The sequence below is a fragment of the Manis javanica genome, chromosome 9 (genome assembly GCF_040802235.1).
Source record: "Manis javanica isolate MJ-LG chromosome 9, MJ_LKY, whole genome shotgun sequence".
In the NCBI taxonomy this organism is placed as follows: domain Eukaryota; kingdom Metazoa; phylum Chordata; class Mammalia; order Pholidota; family Manidae; genus Manis; species Manis javanica.
The window spans coordinates 103,148,760-103,169,815 of record NC_133164.1 but is presented as its reverse complement, the minus strand read 5'-3'; the positions used below and the strand labels follow the sequence as shown (position 1 = coordinate 103,169,815).

General features: G+C 36.1%; 1 protein-coding gene across 4 annotated transcripts in view; it reads left to right on the top strand.

Moving 5' to 3' along the window:
• The window catches only part of DYM (dymeclin), a 403,540-nt gene that overhangs the window by 81,959 nt on the left and 300,525 nt on the right, over nucleotides 1–21,056 (top strand). For all 4 annotated transcript variants that reach the window (XM_073213038.1, XM_073213037.1, XM_073213039.1 and 1 more), the window contains one exon: nucleotides 2,678–2,750. In XM_073213038.1, coding sequence (XP_073069139.1) covers nucleotides 2,678–2,750 — 73 coding nt within the window. The remainder of the gene's footprint in view (nucleotides 1–2,677; nucleotides 2,751–21,056) is intronic.

Here is a 21,056-nt window from a genome sequence, read left to right as displayed (position 1 = left end):
AGTTGATAACAAAGCTGTGAATATATTCCTTAATTGATGCAAGCTGTACACTTGGCTGAGGTCATGATTTTGGATGGCACATGGAACTGAGTAAAGAATCCTTTTCATCATTTCAAGATTTTAAAATTAGATATGTTTATATCCCAAAAGGAGAAATCTAACCATGTGTGGATCTTGAGCATTTGTTCCCTTACCTTCTGTAATTAAAAAGCTATGTTGGCTGTTTGGCTTAATAGGGGTATGTCATTACACTGGCCAACTCATTTGGTGTGCAGTGTTCTTTAGGGAATCCATGAGTGATTGGATCTGGTCACTACATTCTGTAAGATGAGCCAAGGAATAACAGTTCAGCAAACATGCATTGAGTATATATTATATTCCAGCAAATCAGCTTGTTGGAATAGGTTGTTAACTCACTTGGGGTAATTTTGGACAGCTTTGGCAATGCAAAGGGTTTGAGTTAGATCTTTTCCTTGGGATGTAGCCTTAGGCAAATGTTACATGTTTCTTAATCTTACATTCTTTACTAGATGAGCTAAGCCTACTGCTTGTTGAGTGAGATTTAATGTGGTTATCGAACCTGCTTGTTGCTGTGTATTCTTTGTAGCACTGATTGGTGTGTTCAGGGTGACTTACTATTCTCTTCAAGCTTTGCATGCACCTCTCAGAGGGTTACTGTGCCAGTTCTATTTTTAGCGAGGCAGGAAGGAATTTTCTTCATAGTTTCTGAATATGTGGTGATGTTGTGGTCTAGAAAAAAAGGATTGCTAAACTGCTTTTGGCAATTCCAAGTGCTTTGATGCCTTGTAAATAACCACTAAATTTGTACTTCAACACCTGGTTCAATTCAGCAAACATACATTAAGTATATGTTATGTGCGAAGCTCTTTGTCAGTGACCATCCTCAAAAAATGCAGAGTCCAGTAGGGCCTGCCTACATGTAGACAGAAATTATGGTGTAGGTAAACTGACATTTACAATGAAAGACATGTGCACAAGGTGTAGACACTTAGTAGATGATTATTTTTATTCAGGGTGAGGCAAGAGAATTTGGTTTTGTGGAGGAAATGAAGATCGAGGGTGGTTCACGTGGATGAAGATTGGCTTTAAAAAAACCCCAGGTTTTTATTGTTGGAGAGCATTCCAGGCAGAGGGAATGTTATTGAGGAGGCCTAAGATGGCATGTAGCAGGTAGCCAGTATTGCTGGCATATGTGAAAGGAGTAATGTGGGAGATGAAGGCCAAAAAGAATACAGGGCCTACATCTTGAAGGGTCTGGCATGCTATACTTTGGTGCTTGAAGTTTCTTCTTATATGTAGTAATCAGCATAAAGCAATTGAAAAGATCTAAGCCAGGAGAATGAGAGGATGGAGTTTAGTTAGCTCCCTCCCTGTGTTAGCAGTGTGGGCTTTGGATTGGAGAGGAGTAAAATTGGAAGTAGGAATACTAGTAGGAAAGCTTAAAAAAGTTCAGGAGTGAGTTTTAACTTAGTGAACTGTTCAGCTGAGCTGAGATGGTGAAATACTGAACGAAAGCTTGTGGGAAGTGAAGAAAAGAGGAAATAACAGAGTGGTGGACTGTGTAATTGAGAAACACCTAGAGATTGGTTATAAAAATATGAATAAGACAGAGTAGTCTGGGTTGTCATGCTTACCTAAATGGAGAGTAAAGAAGAAATAAGTGGATTTGAAGTGTTAGGAGAGACAAGTTCAGTTTTGAACATGTTGAGTGTGCGTACTGATGATGCAGCTGGGTGGAGCTGGCCAGTAGGCAATTGAATGTAAGGATGTGAAGTTCAGTAGAGAAGCCAAGAGGCAAACTGTAGAGGGGTCACCGACATATAAGTGTTGATTGATGAGGGAGAACATAGGGAGTGAGGAGAAAGGCAATGGGGACTCAGGAACACACCAATATTTGAAAGATACTCTGAGGAAGTCAATGGATATGGGGAATGAATAAAGAAAAAAGTAGGCTATAAATAAGGTGTCATAGGAACTGAGGGAAGAATTTCATGATGGAGAAGGTGCCAGTAATGTCCAAAGCCAGAAGTCACATAAGATATTGATTAGCTTTGGAAATTAAAAGGTCACTTAGAGCAGTTGGGGACAGAGGAACATTTCTGGTGGAATGGTGATTTACAGCCTACCTTTGCCACTAATTCTGTGACTTGGGGAAACTATTTTACCTTTGACTCTGTCAAGAGGTGGTTTCATTCTGTGATCTGTGGAGCCCCACAGGTTCGGAAAAAGTGCTTTGAGGCCCATCAGGGAGACCAAGGGTAAGGTCAGATATTTACTGGAGAGACACAGGTATTGCATTCCTGATTCAAACAAAGCAGCAAGAGCAGCTTGATTTTACAAAGTCTGTTTTGTACATTTGACTTCAGTAAAGGGTATGAACAAACCGTGCAATATAAGAAATTTGTAAACTACTGACTTATAGGGGCTATAAGATACCTTCAAGCATTAAAAGCTATATAACTAATAACTGATGCTCAAAATTCCTATCTTAGATGACAGTCATAATTTACTCATGATTTAGATTTTATTCAGAGGTCAACATTAGTGTCTAAGTTGATGTAATAACTGTTCTTATTATTAGGAATGGCAACTGAATTTCTAAACAGCTCTGTTCTATTTGATACTTAGTTCTAAAAACCTTTATGTGTCTTCTCAGGTTCTGACTCAGAAGATCTTTTGGAAGAATTGCTCTGCTGTTTGATGCAGTTAATCACTGATATTCCACTCTTGTAAGTACTGGCTAAGCCAAGATTTGTTTCATCTCATTTGTATATTGAAGATTGTAATTGACTACGTTGAAGCACTGTGGGGCCTTTGATGTATGTCTCCATGTACATCCAAGGAGTGCTTCCTTCTCTTGCCTAATAATATTTAGACTGTGACTGTCCATCGTCAAAACAATTTTATGTTGTTAAGAGGAAAATAAACTCTTTAGCAAAGTTAAGCATATGGTAGGCACAAAATCAGATTAATCTCTGTAATGAAGTCTGATAGATCTCTGTACAGGGGTTAAGAGAGAAGCAATTTGATTCTAATCCATATATGGAAAGGCAGCTAGTCGTACACTAATATTTGTTCTCCCCTTCTTCCTTACTTCCTGAGTTTATATCTAGCCTTGGAGAGGTTGTATTTCCATTTCCTTGGATGTTAGATGCGGTCAGTGAGATGTAGGGGGAAGTCCTCCAGTAAAATTTCTGGCTAAAGCTTTTTAAGTGGACGTAACTCCGCTGAGAGGTGTATCTTCTTGTTCTTGCCACTGCTCTTTCCTGCTCTCTGGTATGTGGACAGGGACTTGTGAATTGTGTGGCCATCTTGGCACGAGGAGCCAAGAGAGCCAAGAGACTCAAAGAAAACTCTGCTTTAATGTCATTGAGCTGCCAAACCAAAGTCATCAACTACCGGTCGTGCCTCACCCCCTTCATTCCCTGGACTTCTCATGGAAGAAAAACAGACCTGTGTTTGTTTACTGTAACTGGATTTCTGTCACTACGGTTGCCTGCAATGCCTGTAAGACTCAAAATACTTTTTACTTTTAAAACAGTTACTCTTCTTAAAAAAAAAAATTGTTTCTGAGGAGACCTTTTAGACACTTTTTTCTTAATTGCTTCTTGCCTCCTAATTAAATTTGAATACCCCAGACATGCTGAAGATATGTTTATAAATCATATCTGTGAAGGTTTTTACCCCTGAAAAACCAATTTTCACTCTCTTGGGGTGATACCACCCCTGCTGAGAGTGCATATTTTTAAGGAATTATTTTTGAAATATGTAGATTTTAAGATTCTCACCATAAAATCTCCGTCTAATGGGGATATTGTTGGAAATGAGCAATTCGCCTGTAATGCAAAAAGGAAAGGAAGTATTTGTGAGAAAATGGGCTCCTAGACTCTGTTGTGTATAAGTGTACTTAGAGCCAGTGAACCCTGTGGGGACTTGGTCTGGTGATGTGCAGCCTGTAAGTTAGGACTGAGAAAACTGAGGAAATGCCCAGTGGGCAAGAGAAAAGGGGAAAATGTCTCATGTAAGTTTAACTCTGTGACAGATGCAATTATTTGCATAGCTTTTTTTCTTTCTAACAGATCTCCAATATTGTTTGGGGGGCCAGCCTATGTCCTACTTACTTTTCAAGCATCTTGAGAACTAAAGGTGGCCCCATGACTTAACTGGCAATAATGTAAGCAGAAGCCATTAGGTTGTGCAGCATGTACGTTCAGCTTCTTGCCCTTTGCCCTTCTCTTCCTCTTGGTAATGTGCAGGCGGTGCGTGGGCGATCTGAACACTATGATGATCAGGGCCATGTGCAAAGAATAGTGTCCCTGGAATATGGGGTATTGATAATATGGAGCTGTTCACTAGTACTTATTGGCTTTTCTTTGGATTTCTTCTTACATGAAAAAAATTAACATTACTTTGGTTAAGCCAGTGTGATTAGGTTTCTGATACATGTGGTCAAATGTGGGAAGGAGAACACAGAGACTAGTCTGCTGTTTACTTGTCATAGTGTTTGTAGTATGTTCAGTGCCTCATGTGTTCCTGATATAATTAAAAAAATAGCACCACCTCTATTGTGTGTCACTGGCACATACCAGCAGTTTAGTCTATATCTTAAATGAGTACATTCTTCCCTCCACTTCCTTTGTTGATAAAATATCTTGGTAAAGTTAAGGGGGATGGAAATAGTAGATCCTGTTAGCTAGTAAAGAAGTCAAGAATACAATGAATAGACCAGCCACTTCAACACTCTTGGGGAGTAAGCAGTGTTGTAATATATCGAACATTTCAGTGTTTTAATGTGTTTATACTTTTTAAATGAACTGAAAATGCACAGACAACCAGTTGTCTTGTATTATGTACACTCAGTCTTAACCAGCTGCCGAAACAGTTTTTATGATTTAATGTTCTTGGAATTCCATCCTGCAAGAGGGTTTGTCTTGGTAACAGTTTCCATGTGAAAACAAACTACTATTTAAATGTTACATCTACTGTAACTGTAGTGCAGTGTTATGGATCATCTTATTATTTAAGGGGGACTATTAACATATGAAAATGGGTGATGGTCTCATACCCACACATCATCAATCAGAAAAGCTATAAACTTTTCACATGTAACATTGGCATACTAGGTGATGAGCAAGGGGAATTTAATTTAATAGCCACTGAGAGTAATTCAGAACTAGCTTAAACACTTCTTTTTTTTTTTAAGGTATCACTGATATACAATCTTATAAGGTTTCACATGAGCAACATTGTGGTTATTACATTCACCCATATTATCAAGTTGCCTCCAAATACCCCATTGCAGTCACTGTCCATCAGTGTAGCAAGATGCTATAGAGTCACTACTTGTCTGCTCTGTGCTATGCTGCCTTCCCCGTGACCCCCCTACATTATGTGTGTTAATCATAATGCCTCTTAATCCCCTTCTCCCTGCCTTCCCACACCCCTCTGCACCCCCTTCCCTTTGGTAACCACTAGTCCCTTCTTGGAGTCTGTGAGTCTGCTGCTGTTCTGTTTCTTCAGGTTTGCTTCATTTTATACTCTACAAATGAGAGAAATCATTTGGTACTTGTCTTTCTCTGCCTGGCTTATTTCACTGAGCATAATACCCTGTAGCTCTATCCATGTTGTTGGAAATGGTAGGATTTGTTTTCTTCTTATGGCTGAATAATATTCCATTGTGTATATGTACCACATCTTCTTTATCCATTCATCTACTGATGGACACGTAGATTGCTTCCATTTCTTGGCTATTGTAAATAGTGCTGTGATAAACATAGGGGTACATGGGCTCCTGCATTCTTAAGGTAAATTCGTAGGAGTGGAATTCCTAGGTCAAATGGTATTTCTGTTTTTCGTTTTTTGAGGAACATCCATATTGCTTTCCACAATGGTTGAACTAGCTTACATTCCCACCAACAGTGTAGCAGGGTTCTCCTTTCTCTGTATCCTTTTCAGCATTTGTTGTTTCTTGTCTTTTGGATGTTGGCCATCCTAACTGGTGTGAGATGATACCTCATTGTGATTTTAATTTGCATTTCCCTGATGATTAGCTATATGGAGCATCTTTTCATGTGTCTGTTGGCCATCTGAATTTCTTCTTTGGAGAAGTGTCTGTTCAGATCCTCCACCCATTTTTTAATCAGGTTATTTGCTTTTTGGGTGTTGAGGTGTGTGAGCTCTTTCTATATTTTGGATGTCAACCTCTTATTGGATATGTCATTTATGAATATATTCTCTCATAATGTAAGATGCTTTTTTTTCTACTGATGGTGTCCTTTGCTGTACAGAAGCTTTTAAATTTGATATAGTTGCATTTGTTCCTTTTTGCTTTTGTTTCCCTTGCCTGAGGAGATATGTTCATGAAAAATTGCTCATGTTTATATTCAAGAGAGCTTTGCCTATGTTTCCTTCTAAGAGTTTTATGGTTTCATGACTTACGTTCAGGTCTTTGATCCATTTTGAGTATACTTTTGAGTATGGAGTTAGACAGTAATCCAGTTTCATTCTCTTACATGTAGCTGTCCAGTTTTGCCAACACCAGTTGTTGAAGAGGCTGTCAATTCCCCACTGTATGTCCATGGCTCCTTTATCATATATTAATTGACCGTATATGCTTAGGTTTACATCTGGGTTCTCTTATTCTGTTCCACTCATCTATGGGTCTGTTCTTGTGCCAGTACCAAATTATCTTGATTACTGTGGCTTTTTAGTAGAGTTTGACATTAGGGAGTGTAATCCTCCCAGCTTTAGGTTGTTGTTTGTGTTTTGGATGGTGGCCATCCTAACTGGTGTGAATTTGATATCTCATTGTGGTTTTAATTTGCATTTCTCTGATGATTAGCGATGTGGAGCATCTTTTCATGTGCCTGTTAGCTATCTGAATTTTTTATTTGGAGAAGTGTCTGTTCAGCTCCTCTGCCCATTTTTTAATTAGGTTATTTGCTTTTTGGGTGTTGAGACATGTGAGTTTTTATATAATTTGGATGTCAACCCCTTATTGGATATGTCATTTGTGAATATATTCTCCCATGCTGTAGGATGTCTTTTTGTTCTGCTGATGGTGTCCTTTGATGTACAGAAGCTTTTTAGTTTGATATAGTCCCACTTGTTCATTTTTGCTTTTGTTTCCCTGTTTGCTCATATTTTTTTTGACAATTTTGCATCTGTGTTCATCAGGGATATTTGTCTATAATTTTCTTTTTTTATTGTGTCTTTTTGTGGTTTTGGTATTAGAGTGATTGCTGGCCTTATAGAATGAGTTTGGAAGTATTCCCTTCTCTTCTACATTTTGGAAAACTTTAAGGAGGATGGGTATTAGGTTTTCTCTAAATTTGGATAAAATCCAGCAGTGAAGTCATCTGGTCCAGGGGATTTTTTTCAAGGTAGTTTTTTGATTAACAGTTCAATTTCATTGCTGGTAATTGGTCTGTTTAGATTTTCTGTTTCTTCCTGGATCAGTCTTGGAAGGTTGTATTTTTCTAGAAAGTTGTCCATTTCTTTTTGGTTATGCAATTTGTTAGCATATAATTTTTCAAAATATTCTCTAACAAATTTTTGTATTTCTGTGGTATCCGTAGTGATTTTTCCTTTCTCATTTCTGATTCTGTTTATGTGTGTAGTCTTTCTCTTTTTTTCTTGATAAGTCTGGCTGGAGGTTCATCTATTTTGTTTATGTTCTCAAAGACAGCTCCTGATTTCATTGATTCTTTCTATTGTTTCATTCTTTTCAATTTATTTATTTCTTCTCTGATCTTTATTATGTCCTCTTCTACTGACTTTGGGGCCCATTTGTTCTTCAGCTTAAACACTTCTTATGAGACTGAGAAATCATTCTGTTAATATATAAAACAGGTGATTACCAAGAAAATAGATACTTAGCGATCTGTATGCTAAGTTTGTATTGATACTTTATTAGGAGAATAGGATCAGCTCTAGTAGTTTCAATAAACTCCCAGAATTTGTAGGAATTTGTAATGAATATTGACTTTTAAATTAGTGATACTCCTCAGATTGAATTTCTTGATAAAATATTCTCTGAAGTGTTAATCTTCAAAGTCAGATTGAAATTGTACATCTTTCAGGAATTTCCCCTTAATACCATACCTCTCAGATCTTTTGTATTTCAAAGATTGAGTCATGCACAGTCTCATGACTTGACATTTTTCATTATATGTTGGGTTGATCCCACTAGGATTGAAATAAGTCTTCCAAAACTAAAACTTTGTCTTTGTTATACCTTCTCTGTGATCTGAAGGAAGTGAATGGAACAAGAATAAATGAAAGGTAAAGATATTTTCCTCATGACACTCACAGAAAGTGTAATAAAAAGAACACAGTTTGGCAGGCCCGCCCGAGTTGAAAGCACACCACTTAAAGAGTTTGTGGCAGTGTGTGGGTTGTTAGGTTGTAAGGTTTGAATGAGACCTCGGTGACTCACCCATGTGTTGGAGTTTAGGTTGGGCCCCAACAGCAGGAGGAGTTATTATGTCTGGGTCCAATACTTACGTTTTGGGGACTACCTGTGATGCTATCTTATTTTGCAGTAGAAGTTATTTTGAGAACTTGAACTGGATTTCTTTCCTTGTCTGTCTTTTAATCTGCTTTGGCTGCTGCTGTTTGTCAAAACTGTCATTGTTAGTATATGATGATACTGTTGTCAACCATAGGACCTCCCCCTCTGCTCCAGTGGTGCTGCCCTGGACAGGTCCCTGTGAGGTCTGCTCAAAGTGAGCCTTTCTATTGGCCGCAGGCCAGACATAGAGCCTCTTCCTCTGATCTGTTTGTGTGTTTTCCTTAAGTCAACCTGTGAACGCAAGACTGGAGCTGTTTAATTCTTTGCTGGTCTCTGATTTGCAGATTTCTCAATTATAATTTAATCTAAGAAACCTTACTAGTTTTTTTGATAAGTAATGAGATTATATAAATATGAGATTCACAATCAATTGCCTTTGCTGCCTTCCTCAGGAATGTGTATCTGTTGTGTGGTGTGACTGTTTGCTTCTCAATTACTGGGGGTATCTGATGTATCTGATGTTTTCTGCTAGCCTCGTCCTTGTTATTCTTCTTCATCCATGTGGATGTCCGTGCTGGTTTGGAACATGCCAGTCCACCCCTGTCTCCAGGGCCCTTGCACTTTATTCTACTGCTTTGACTGTCTCCCTTCATATGTCTGCATAGCTCATGTCCTGACCTCCTTCAGGCTTCCTTTAGCTTCTTAGAAATAGCTGCTCTTAGTACCCTAAAATAGCACCCCTCTCATTCTCTGTCCTTTTATCATGCTTTATTTTTGGTCTTTATACTTGTGTCTACCTTTCATATTATCTGTTATTTCTCTTGCTTGTATTTCTCATATAAAGTTAAAGTTAGAAATGACAACAAGGACTCTTTTTGTACCAGCATTTGTTTTGCCCACGGCTGTATTCCTAGTGCTCAGGTTAGCCTGGCACGTGGTAGACTCAAAAAATATGTGTTGAATGAGTAAATTAGTAGGGTGACAGCCTATTCAGTGTGTTTAAAGCATTTTGTTTCTCATCAGCTAATCTGTATTAAACACAGTGTTGGGCTAACGTGTATTCCATTGCAAATGAAGTGGCTCAGGGCAGTTGGTGTATTATAAAAAAACAGGTGTCTTATAGACGTTTATAGTAGAAAGGGGCTATTAGAAACTGAAACACTGAGGAATGGCATCTGACAATATTTAAGGAAATGATAGAATAATTATTTATAAATGCTGAGTAGTCTTGGGACACTTAATTTAGGGACACTCAATTTTATATCTCACTAGTCCCCAGATTATCCCTTCAGACAATAATAATTCCTTTTTCAGTAAGTTATTCTCAAAAACATATATTGTGGCTTTACTGTGTGTATATAGTGAACTAGGTCCTTGGCAAAGATTTCGAAGAGCTTGGAGATGGATAGATACACAGACAACCCCAAAAGAGGAGCCCTCACTGCAGTCGTTTGGAGCTGATCTGGTTAGCAATGGCCAGGCCACTGAAGAGTTCAGAAGGGGCTGGATAGGGACCACTCGGGAGTGAATAATGTGTTTGGAGAATCACAAGTGCATTAGTTTTATTAGAGCAGAGGGTTTGTGGGAGATGAGGTATGTTGTTTGATGGAGTAAAGACTTAAATGTTAGAAGGACTAAGGGTTTGATTATGTTTAGGATTCTCTGTTTATTAAGATATGAAAGAACATACTATATATTTTTAGAGCTGTTTCTCAGACCCATTTTGGATGGATGTATTTCAGGAGGGACGAAACTGATTAAGAATCATATTTATAAAATTTACTTTATCCATAGGATTTCTGAAATGTAATAAAATGATATAAAATGGACATTTATTTGACCCAGAGACTAATGACATTGGCTTAGATATTATGCTGTGGAAACACTGAATATTGAAAACTTGTGGTGCAAACAGTGAGTAGGTGGCTCAAAAACCTGAAGAGTCATAAACAGTTTCTTTATTAAATCTACAAGTTGTTAGGAGAGAGAAGGAGCTGGAGAGACCCTTGGTGGGAAAAGAAGAGCCTGTTAGGAACATGCCTTTCTTCAGCTTCGCGTGTTGGTTCCAAACACGTGTCCAAATCCAGCCTCAACAGAGTAGGTGGCTAAAGCAAGTTGGCATTTAAGTTTTAGGTGTGGTCAGGGAATTATCTAGTGCAGCTTTCTGGCTGAATTAGGTATTTAAGATTTTATAAGCTTTACTGAATTCAAGATGATAGCATTTTCATATATCAAAACAGTATTATGTTCACAGTAGCTTTGTAGTTTGAAAATTGACTTTGGATGCCTCAGAGGTAGGGGGAAACCAGTAAAAACTTTTAAAGTAAGTAAACCTTTATTGGGTTCATTTAAGAGATCTGACCAAAATATAACCACTCTCACAAATGGTGTTGGTTTTGCAAGTTATGTGCTCAGAGTGTTCTTAACTGCTTAACTGATTATTGTCAAAATTATAGAATATATTATGTAGTAGGAAAACATACCACTAGTAATTCCAAATTCAGAAGATGGAGAGTGGATCCTTGCTCTGTCACAGCCAGCAATGTCACGCCAGGCCTTGGTTTTCCCATTTTAAAACTGGGGTTAGTAGATCATAGATTGTCTCTTGTAAAAGACATTTGTAGACATCTAATTCAATTGTTCAGTATTTTGGATATGGAAATTGAAGTGCAAGAGTTTATAGAACTCATGTAGCTATTGAAGGGACAGCCAGGCAAGTTGATAGTTGAATGAATACCTTATGCCCTTAATTGCAGTAGAGGGGCTAGCAGTTGAGTGGGAGCATCTCCTGGGAGGATGGCTGTCTAGTGCTCTCAGAGCTTATTGTGTTGCTTAGGAGTGTGTGGAAGATTAATAGAAAGTGCTTGAAAATGGTTTTGTAAATTCTAAAATGCTCTATGATGATAAAAGTGTATTGTTTCACACATAGTAAGTACTAAAACACATTGAATGTATTTGCTTCTGAGTTAATTTTCACATTTTAAACTCAATAAAAAGTAGTAGCACTTGGTCATTAACAAGTATAGTGGTTGTAAGATATGGGTTCGTTTGAGATTCAGAAGAATGAGGTGAATGATCTGTGTAGGAACCGAATTAAGTTTCTGTTGTGTCAGGCTGCTTGGAGGAGCTTCTGTGGCTGCTGGGGAAAACTGGTTCTATCCTGGTATTAGGTCTGAAAGATTAGTAATAGCAAAACCAGAGTCCTGAATCCTGCCTGCTTTTGTGTATTTTCTTTCAAGTTATGGGCTACTGAGTCATGTAATCATTGCATTTCTAGAGCTAGAATTAAGCGTATGTCATTTATCCTAGCCCTTTCATTTTATGTATGATGTCACTGAACTAGAAGGGAAGTGACTTTCTTAAGTTCAGTTTGCCAGATTCTTAGGTAGCTCCGCCCTGCAAATGTTGAATCTCTGCCTTTAAAGAAATTTGACTCTTAGAAAAGCAAGATTGGTACAGAATGCTTTTTTAAATTTCTTTTGCTGTTATTAATACATGTATAGCAAAATATGAATGAGGTGGTTTGACATTAATGACTGCACATTTTTATTCTGCCAACAAACAGTTGATTTTCTTTTTAAATTTTATGTCACTTATATAAGTTAATTCTTGACAGTAATTTCTTTTCAGGCATGATCCAAATAATATTACTGTTGGTTATTTAGTACTAGGCATTGATGCTGATGCAGTTATTTTAAATTGTAATATATGTGTGCACATAATTTGTGGAAAAATAGCACAGAGGGCTTATGATGAGAACAAAGGTTCTTCATCCTCTCCCTTTTATCCCTTTCCTTCCCAGAGATAATCATTTTTAAATCTTAGCTATTTTAGTGGTTTATGTAAATCTTTACCCTTATCTTACCTTTATATACATTCCTAAATAATGTAACACTGTTTCTTTTTTAATTGGTAGGCTTTATTTTTCAGAGCTGTTTTAGGTTCACAGAAAAATTGAGCAGAAAGTACAGAGAGTTCCATATAACTGCTGTCTCCACACTGTCAACATCCCCTACTACAGTGGTCCATTTGTTACAGTTGGTGAACCTACATTGACTTGTCATTATTACCCGAAGTCAGAGTTCATGTTAGGGTTCACTTCTGGTGTGTTGTACATTCTATGGTTTTGATAAATGGATCATGACCTTTATTTCATATCAGAGTCATTTCACTCCCTTAAAAATCCTCTTGTTCATCCTTCTGCCACCCTCACAGCTTCTGGCCCTCATATCCTTTTAGTCTCCACAGTTTTGCCTTTTCTAAAATGCCATATAGTTGTAACCATACAGTGTGTGGCTTTTTCAGATTGGCTTCATTCAGTTAGTAATATGCTTTTAAGGTTCTTCCATGTGCATGACTCATTCCAGTACCTTGATGTACTACATATACACACATTTACTTTATGTATATATACAGACATAGCCACATAAATCTTAGAGTTGGAATTAAGCACACACATTTTAAAATTTGATAAAAATATGACAAATTTGGTAAAACATTGTCTCCTAAAGAGGTTATACCAGTTATAATCCCAATCAAAAACATTTAACACTTGCCAATACTATGTCTTGGAAAATTTTTTTGTAAGTTAAAAATGGAAATCATACTGTGATTCTTATGCATTTTCTCATTATAAGTAAGGTTGAGCATCTCCTCATGTGTTTAAAAGCCATTTCTAACTTTTGAGAAGGTTTAGTAATCATTTTTAATTGCCGAATGCTCTTGTTCTGTTTTATAAATGCAACATTTTTATTTTTTATTTATTTAATTTATTTATTTAATTTTTTTTTTGAGAGGGCATCTCTCATATTTATTGATCATATGGTTGTTAACAACAATAAAGTTCTGTATAGGGGACTCAGTATAAATGCAACATTTTAAGTTGGCATGATTACACTTTGGACACCAACCATTTTTGTGTATTTGCTTTATTATTATTATCCATCTTGTCAATCCATCTTAAGTTTTGATTTTTTAAAGGATATTTTTGGAAGGTCTTTTTGGTTGTTGACTTTTACTTCAAGAAGCTATGTGGCTATATTTTATACTTTGATGCACTGTTAATTGTATATCCTGTTAATTTCTTGAGAAACCATGTATTTGAGTTTATTTGATTAATCCCCTTAATTTTTACATATGATGAAGTTGACATGCAAGGTGGCTGATAAAGGTAATAAGTAGCAGCACTGAGATTAGAACCCAGATTTTTGGACTTGCAACATCCAGGTATTTTCTGTTCCATTGTTAAGACTTTTACAAATGAGGAGTATTACCATGTCTTTGATTTGTTAACTTTAAAAACTAGCCATCACTGCTATTGACAGTATCTGTAAAATGCTATACCACTTCTTAGTTCTTTAGTTTTTAGAATCCCCATGCTGGCATAAACTTGGTATTTTTTAATTTTGGTCTTAATCCTTTGAATTTGTCAGTTGTTTTTGTTAAACTTATGTTCCATTTACAGTACTGTCAGGTTTCTTATCCAATAGTAAGTCAAAGGAGGATGTTTTTTTCCCCTCTGTATTCGTTGGCTTTGTAGCCAACACTAACACCCATTTCATGAAGGCTTTTGTCTTTATCCAAGTGTTCCACTCAGCCCTAGCAGAGCAGTACAAGGTCACAGTGCCTGTCTTTTTTTTCTTCACATGATATTAATAACTTGCTCCAGCAGTAGTTTGTTCTAGGACATTTCCAGCCCAGATGGTGGAAAGTTCTTGGGATAATATGGCAGCCAAGGCAACACTTTGGCTTTTTAAAGTTGACTTTGTTTTGGTGATTGTGTAATGAAAATCTTCTAAAGATTGTACAAGAATATTAAAACAAAAAAGATCTGTTGGCTGAAAACATTTTTCATTTTCCCAAAACCACCATACTCAGCACGGTAGAATTTTGGTTTCTTTTAAGTATTGGCCAGTCTGGCTTTTCCCCCTGATTATTTGGCACTTAAGATAGCCCAATTAATCTATTTTTTATTTTGTTTTCACAGGAATTTAACTTTGCCTTGCATTCCTTTTTTTGAGCATTATAGAAAGTTACAGCAAGAAATGACATTAGAGATCATCTTGCCCAGTGTACTTACTTACAAATAAGAGAACTGAGATCCAGAAGAATTATTTATTGAACTTAACAGAGAAAGTTTAATAGAGAATTTAGAAGTAGATCTAGGTTTTCTGATTTTGGATCAGCGACTACTACCATATACCACAATATGATTTAGTATTTTGTTTGCTTTTATTTCAGTATGCCATCACATTTTAATAAAAGTTCAAGCTTAACATTTATGACAATCCTCTATTTTTTGTTCTTGATTAATTTTCAAGCATATGATACATTTATATATTTATTTCCCCCTCTGTTCACACAAAAAGATAGGAAATTGTACATCCTGTTTTTTAAATTTATTTTTTGTGTAAGTATCATTGATATACAGTATTATATTGGTTTCAAGTACACAACACAATGGTTCAACAATTACCATTATTAAATCCTTACATAATTATTAAATAATATTAAATATTATTAAATCCTCACCCCAGCTTGTGCAGTTATTATCTGTCATAGGAAATGTTACAGAATCATTTATTATATTCTCCATGCTGTGCTACTATCCCTGTGACCAGCTTATATTATGATTGAGAATTTTTGTGTCCCTTTATCCCAGTCACCTCCCTACCTAGCCACCCCAACTCCTCCTCCATTGGTAACCACCAGTCACTTTTCAGTGTCTGTGAGTCTACTGCTATTTTTGTACATACTGTTTTGAACTTCCCTTTTTCCATTTTATCCTGACAGTTTTTTGTACACAAGCATTTAGAGAACTTCCTCATTTTTGTTTTTTTTGTTTTTTTTTTTGTAATTTTGTAATTTTTAAAAATTTTTTTGAGAGGGCATCTCTCATATTTATTGATCAAATGGTTGTTAACAACAAGAAAATTCTGTATAGGGGACTCAATGCACAATCATTAATCAACCCCCAGCCTAACTAACTCTCAACAGTCTCCAAACTTCTGAAGCATAACGAACAAGTTCTTACGTGGTGAATAAGTTTTTACATGGTGAACAGTCTAAGGGCAGTCATATCACAGAAACTTTCGGTTTTGATCACGCATCATGAACTATAAACAATCAAGTCAGATATGATTATTTATTTGATTTTTATACTTGATTTTTATGTGAATTCCACATTTCTCCCTTATTATTATTTTTTAAATAAAATGCTGAAGTGGTAGGTAGATGCAAGATAAAGATGGAAAGCATAATTTTGTGCTGTAAGAGGGCAAGTGTACATGATCAGGTCTGTGCCTATAGACTAAGTATTAATCCAAGCTAGACAAGGGCAACAAAACATCCACGGATGCAGAAGATTTCTCTCAAAACAGGGGGTGTGTGGTTCTAAGCCTCACCTCTGTTGATTCCCAATTTCTCACCTGATGGCCCCCCTGCGACTGTGCCTGTCTTAGGTTGTTCCTCCCTTGAGGAATCTTACCCGTCTCTGGCTAACCAGCCGTCTTCCGGGGCCATACAGGGAAAGGTAAAGTTGGTAAGTGAGAGAGAAGCATATTCTTTGAAAAGGTTAGCTTTTTACTTCTTTGCAGATTTAGGCCCTGTGGCTTTTATGCCCTGCATTTGTCTTGAGGTATCTTTACCACTTGGAAGAATTATGATACTTGGTAATTTTCGATATGAGGCACGAATTCTACTTAAGGGTTGTAATTAGGAAGGAAGAAGAAAAGCTATATAAGTAGCAGATGGAAGAAAACATGGAAAGATTAATTATTTCTTTGACATAACTTCTTGTAGAGTAACATAAGCATGTATAGGTTTTAACAAACTACTAATTAAATTGCGTACACACATTAACAGAATAGGAATACAGATACATAACAAAAGCAGACCTACAATTACAGGCCATACCCAGTGAAACCAAGAAAACCAGTTAGGTACCCTAGGCATTTGTGAAAACTTATCAATAATATGATGGATATTGTCTAACTGAATTTGAATAGTTTGACAAAAATCAGACAAATTAAAACAACACATTCCTGGGAACTGTTCACATCCCATATGTTCTTCATTTTTGTTTTTTTATATAACAACTTTATTGAGATATAATTTGAATACCAAAAAATTTATCCTTTCAAAGTACATAATTAGGTGGTTTTTAGTATATGCACAAAGGTTGTGACACTCATTACTATCTAGTTTCAGGACTTCGTTACCCTAAAGAGAAATCCTGTAGTCATTAGCAATCACTCCCCATTTCTCCCTGGCCCTGGCCCCTAGTAACCACTAATCTGCATTCTGTCCCTGGATTTGCTTTTTATGGACATTTTATATAAGTGGAATCATATGATACGTGGCTTTTTGTGTCTGCCTTCTGTTACTTAGTATCATCTGTTCAGGATTAAGTTGTACCATGTCCCAGTACTTTATTCCTTTTTATTGCTGAAAAGTATTCCATTGTGTGTATACACCACATTTTGTTTATCTGTTCAATAGTTGATAAACATTTGGATTGTTTCTGCTTTTCAGCTATTATGAATAATGCTGTGAACATTTATGTACAAGATTTTGTGTGGATATATGTTTTCAGTTCTCTTGGATATATGTATCTAGGAGGAAAACTGCTAGGTCATATAGTAACTCTGTGTTTACCTTTTTGAATACTTGCCAAACTTCTCCTCAGTGGCCTTATCATTTTTACATTCCTGCAAACTCTTGTGTTTTAATTTGTCCACATCTTTCCTTATTTTTTAAAAAAAGCTGCATTGTATTCTGTTGTAGGTCAATATCAGATTACATTTAATCTCTCCCCTATTGATGGACAGTAGGGTTAACATTTTTTTTGGTCAAATCCTTTGCTCATTTTCATATTGGAGTCTCTGTTATATCTATTTCTAGGACCCATTTTATATTAGTAAGACTAGCCTTTCATGACATGAATTTCAAGTATATTTTTTCCAAATTTGCCTTTTAACTTTGACTTATTTACTTATAGTATGTTTTTGTTTTTGCCATGATAAATTTTTAAAAACTATTTTTAAGAATTTGATGTATTTTTTTTACAGCTCTTTAGAACCTCTGGATGTGTAAACTGAATCCTTGTTATCTTTTTGAGCTCATCTCTTGCTACTCTTGTTCTTGCACATTTTATCCTAAACACCCTGGCCTCTTAGCTATTCTGTAAACATGCTAATAAGCTTCCTGAGGCCTGGCTAATAGTTAAGTGATCAGTAAATATGTGGATTGCATGGAAAGGCATGTTATAGAGAATTCTTGCATTTTGTTCCTTAGGATGTTACTTTTTTTTTTTTTTTAAGATTTGAACTTTTGATACGTTTGGGATTTATTCTAGTATTGGGATTTAGTATAGACTTGGTTCATTTTCAGAGGGCTGAACAGTTGTTTGAACACTATGTGTATCACTACTTTTTTTGAATTATATTGATGAAGTCCTATTTCTAACTTGCATAACAATGATTTAAAAATAAATTCCTATTCTTCTTCCTGATAGATTTCTCACAAGATAGATCATTGTAATCAAAATCATTATCAAATCTGAGCAGTTAAGATCTAGTTAAATTTTTTTTTTTTTTTGCTTATGTAGGACAAAAAGGAGATGCTAGATGCTCTTTTTTGGAATTCTCTTTGCATCTCTAAATCTTATATTTTTATTCACATTAAGGATATGTTGACCTATGGGATATCTTGGTCTTTGGCTCATAGTTTAGGGTATTTTGCAAATAAGAAGAGCAAATACTGTGTTGTGCTATACCACTAAACTTTATATTGAGTATATTTTTCTGGTACTGAAGTGTGTATTCACTGTTGATGACCATTACAGATTAGGTGTCTGCATTAAAATGCTGTTTTTATGAAAGAACAAAATTTCTAGGTAAAACCTTTCAAATAGTGTTTAACTGATGTTAATGACTGAATGCTTTTAATGAGTCTCAATCTGTGATTGTGTGCCCTTTGCCAGCGTTTAAAAGTTTAACTTACATCTTTGATTGGCAAATGTGATGATTAATTTTGTTTAACAACTTGACTGAAATGAGGGATGCCCAGAGGTCAAACATTATTTCATTATTTTGGGGATTGTCTGTGAGTGTGTTTCTGGAAGCAGTTAACATTTGAATCTGTAGGCTTTGTTCAAAAGAGCAACAACAAAAAAGGTCATAGTGAGCACCATCCAATCCACTGAGGGCAAGATCTTACAAAAAGCTGGAGGAAGGGTGAATTTGCTCTCTTGCTTATGCTGAGACATCCATCTTCTCTGTACTTGGTCATTGGCTTTCCTACTTCTTGGACCTTTGGACTCAGACGAAGGCTTTTCTGGTTCTTATGCATTTGGGTTTGGACTGAAAGCGAACCACTGGCTTTCCTGGGCCTCCAGTTTGCAGATGGCAGATAATTTCTCAGCCTACATAATTGTGTGAGCCAAGTTCTTATAAAAAAATCTCTTTCTATATACATATCTGCCTGTATCTATTGGTTCTGTTTCTCTGGAGAACTAATGTAGGAAATATGGCTAGCTCATTGGTCTGAATGTTTGTGTCCTCCCGAAATTAATATATTGAAAGCTAACCTCCATGGTGATGGTATGAGGAGGTAGGGCATTTGGGGGATGATTATGTCATGAGGGCAGGGCCCTGACGAATGGGATTGGGATTAGTGCCTTTATCAGTGGAGACCCAAACTCCCTTGCCCCTTTGCACCATGTGATAACACAGCAAAAAGACGCTTACTGTCTATGAACCAGCTGTCATCAGACACCAAGTCTGCAGGTGCCTTGATCTTGAACTTTCCAGCTGCCAGAACCATGTGTATTTATGAGAAATAAATTTAAGTTGCTCATGTGCCACACAGTTTGTTAATTTGTTACTGCAATCCAAAAGGACTATGACACACATGTTAGACTGTTTTTCCCTAGTTGCAGATTTTTCCTTTGATTGTTTATAATGAAGTGAGTGACGAGAATAATTAAGAAAACCCATGGTTGAAATGAGATTAGATATTATCTTCAGTCCATCTCATGGTATTTTTGTTTTGTCAGGGTATTTCCCGGTAGAGAAACAATTTGAGGCAAATGTTTTTTCCCACATATTTTCTTTATTCCATTTCCGTTTAAAAAAATTTTAATTTAAAAATAAAAAATAGTCACCTATAATCTCATCTCCCAGAATTGCTGTTATTTTTTGCATATTAGCATCCACATGTATATTCATTCATATGGTACATAGTGTTCCTTTATTTTTGCTCAGCATTACAGTATGAAGCATATATTTCAGCTTCTTGCTGCCAAGTATGATGTTGGCTGTGAGTTTATCATATATGGCCTTTATTATGTTGAAGTACTTGCCCTCTATACCCATTTTGTTGAGAGTTTTTATCATGAATGCATGTTGAATTTTGTCGAATGCTTTTTCAGCATCTATGGAGATGATCATGTGGTGTTTTCCTTCTTTTTGTTGTTGTGGTGGATGATGTTGATGGATTTTCGAATGTTGTACTATCCTTGCATCCCTGAGAATGAATCCCACTTGATCATGGTGTATGATCCTCTTGATGTGTTTTTGAATTCAGTTTGCTAATATTTTGTGGAATATTTTTGCATCTATGTTCATCAGGGATATTGGTAATTTTCTTTTTTTGTGGTGTGTTTACCTGGTTTTGGTGTTAGAGTGATGCTGGCTTCATAGAATGAGTTTGGAAGTATTCCCTCCTCTTCTGTTTTTTGGAAGACTTTAAGGAGAATGGGTATTATGTCTTCTTCATATGTCTGATAAAATTCAACAGTGAATTCATCTGGCCCAGTGGTTTTGTTCTTGGGTAGTTTTTTGATTACTGCTTCAATTTCGTTGCTGGTAATTGGTCTGTTTAGATTTTCTGTTATTTCCATGGTTAGTCTTGGAAAGTTGTATTTTTCTAGGAAGTTGTCCATTTCTTCTAGGTTTTCCAGCTTGTTAGCTATAGATTCTAATAGTATTCTCTAATAATTCTTTGTATTTCTGTGGAGTCCGTCGTGATTTTTCCTTTCTCATTTCTGATTCTGTTTATGTGTGTAGATTCTCTTTTTCTCTTAATAAGTCTGGCTAGGGGCTTATCTATTTTTTTTTTTTTTTTTTTTTGCAGTCTTCAAATTTTTATTCACATAACCCATAAAAGAATTTTGAGATGCTATGTACTCCCTCACACATTTTTAGGTTGACATCTAGATTTTCTCAGTTTTGAAATTTTTCATTGGATTCTAAATACCAGGACAATTTGATACCCACCACCAAACATTAAACACAAAAGTGTAAACTTTTCTTTAACCATCAGAAAATTTACAATGTTCCTTTTTTCTCCCTGAAATCAAATATCCATTGCATTTTCCTCATAGAATTATATTCTCATAATATATCTTTAAACTTGAAAGTCCTCTCTTGATCACCATAATGAATATCTCTGCACAAATATATGTCTAGAAATGGAAATTGAATTATTTTTATCTCCTTGTGTGCATAAGGCTCCAAATATA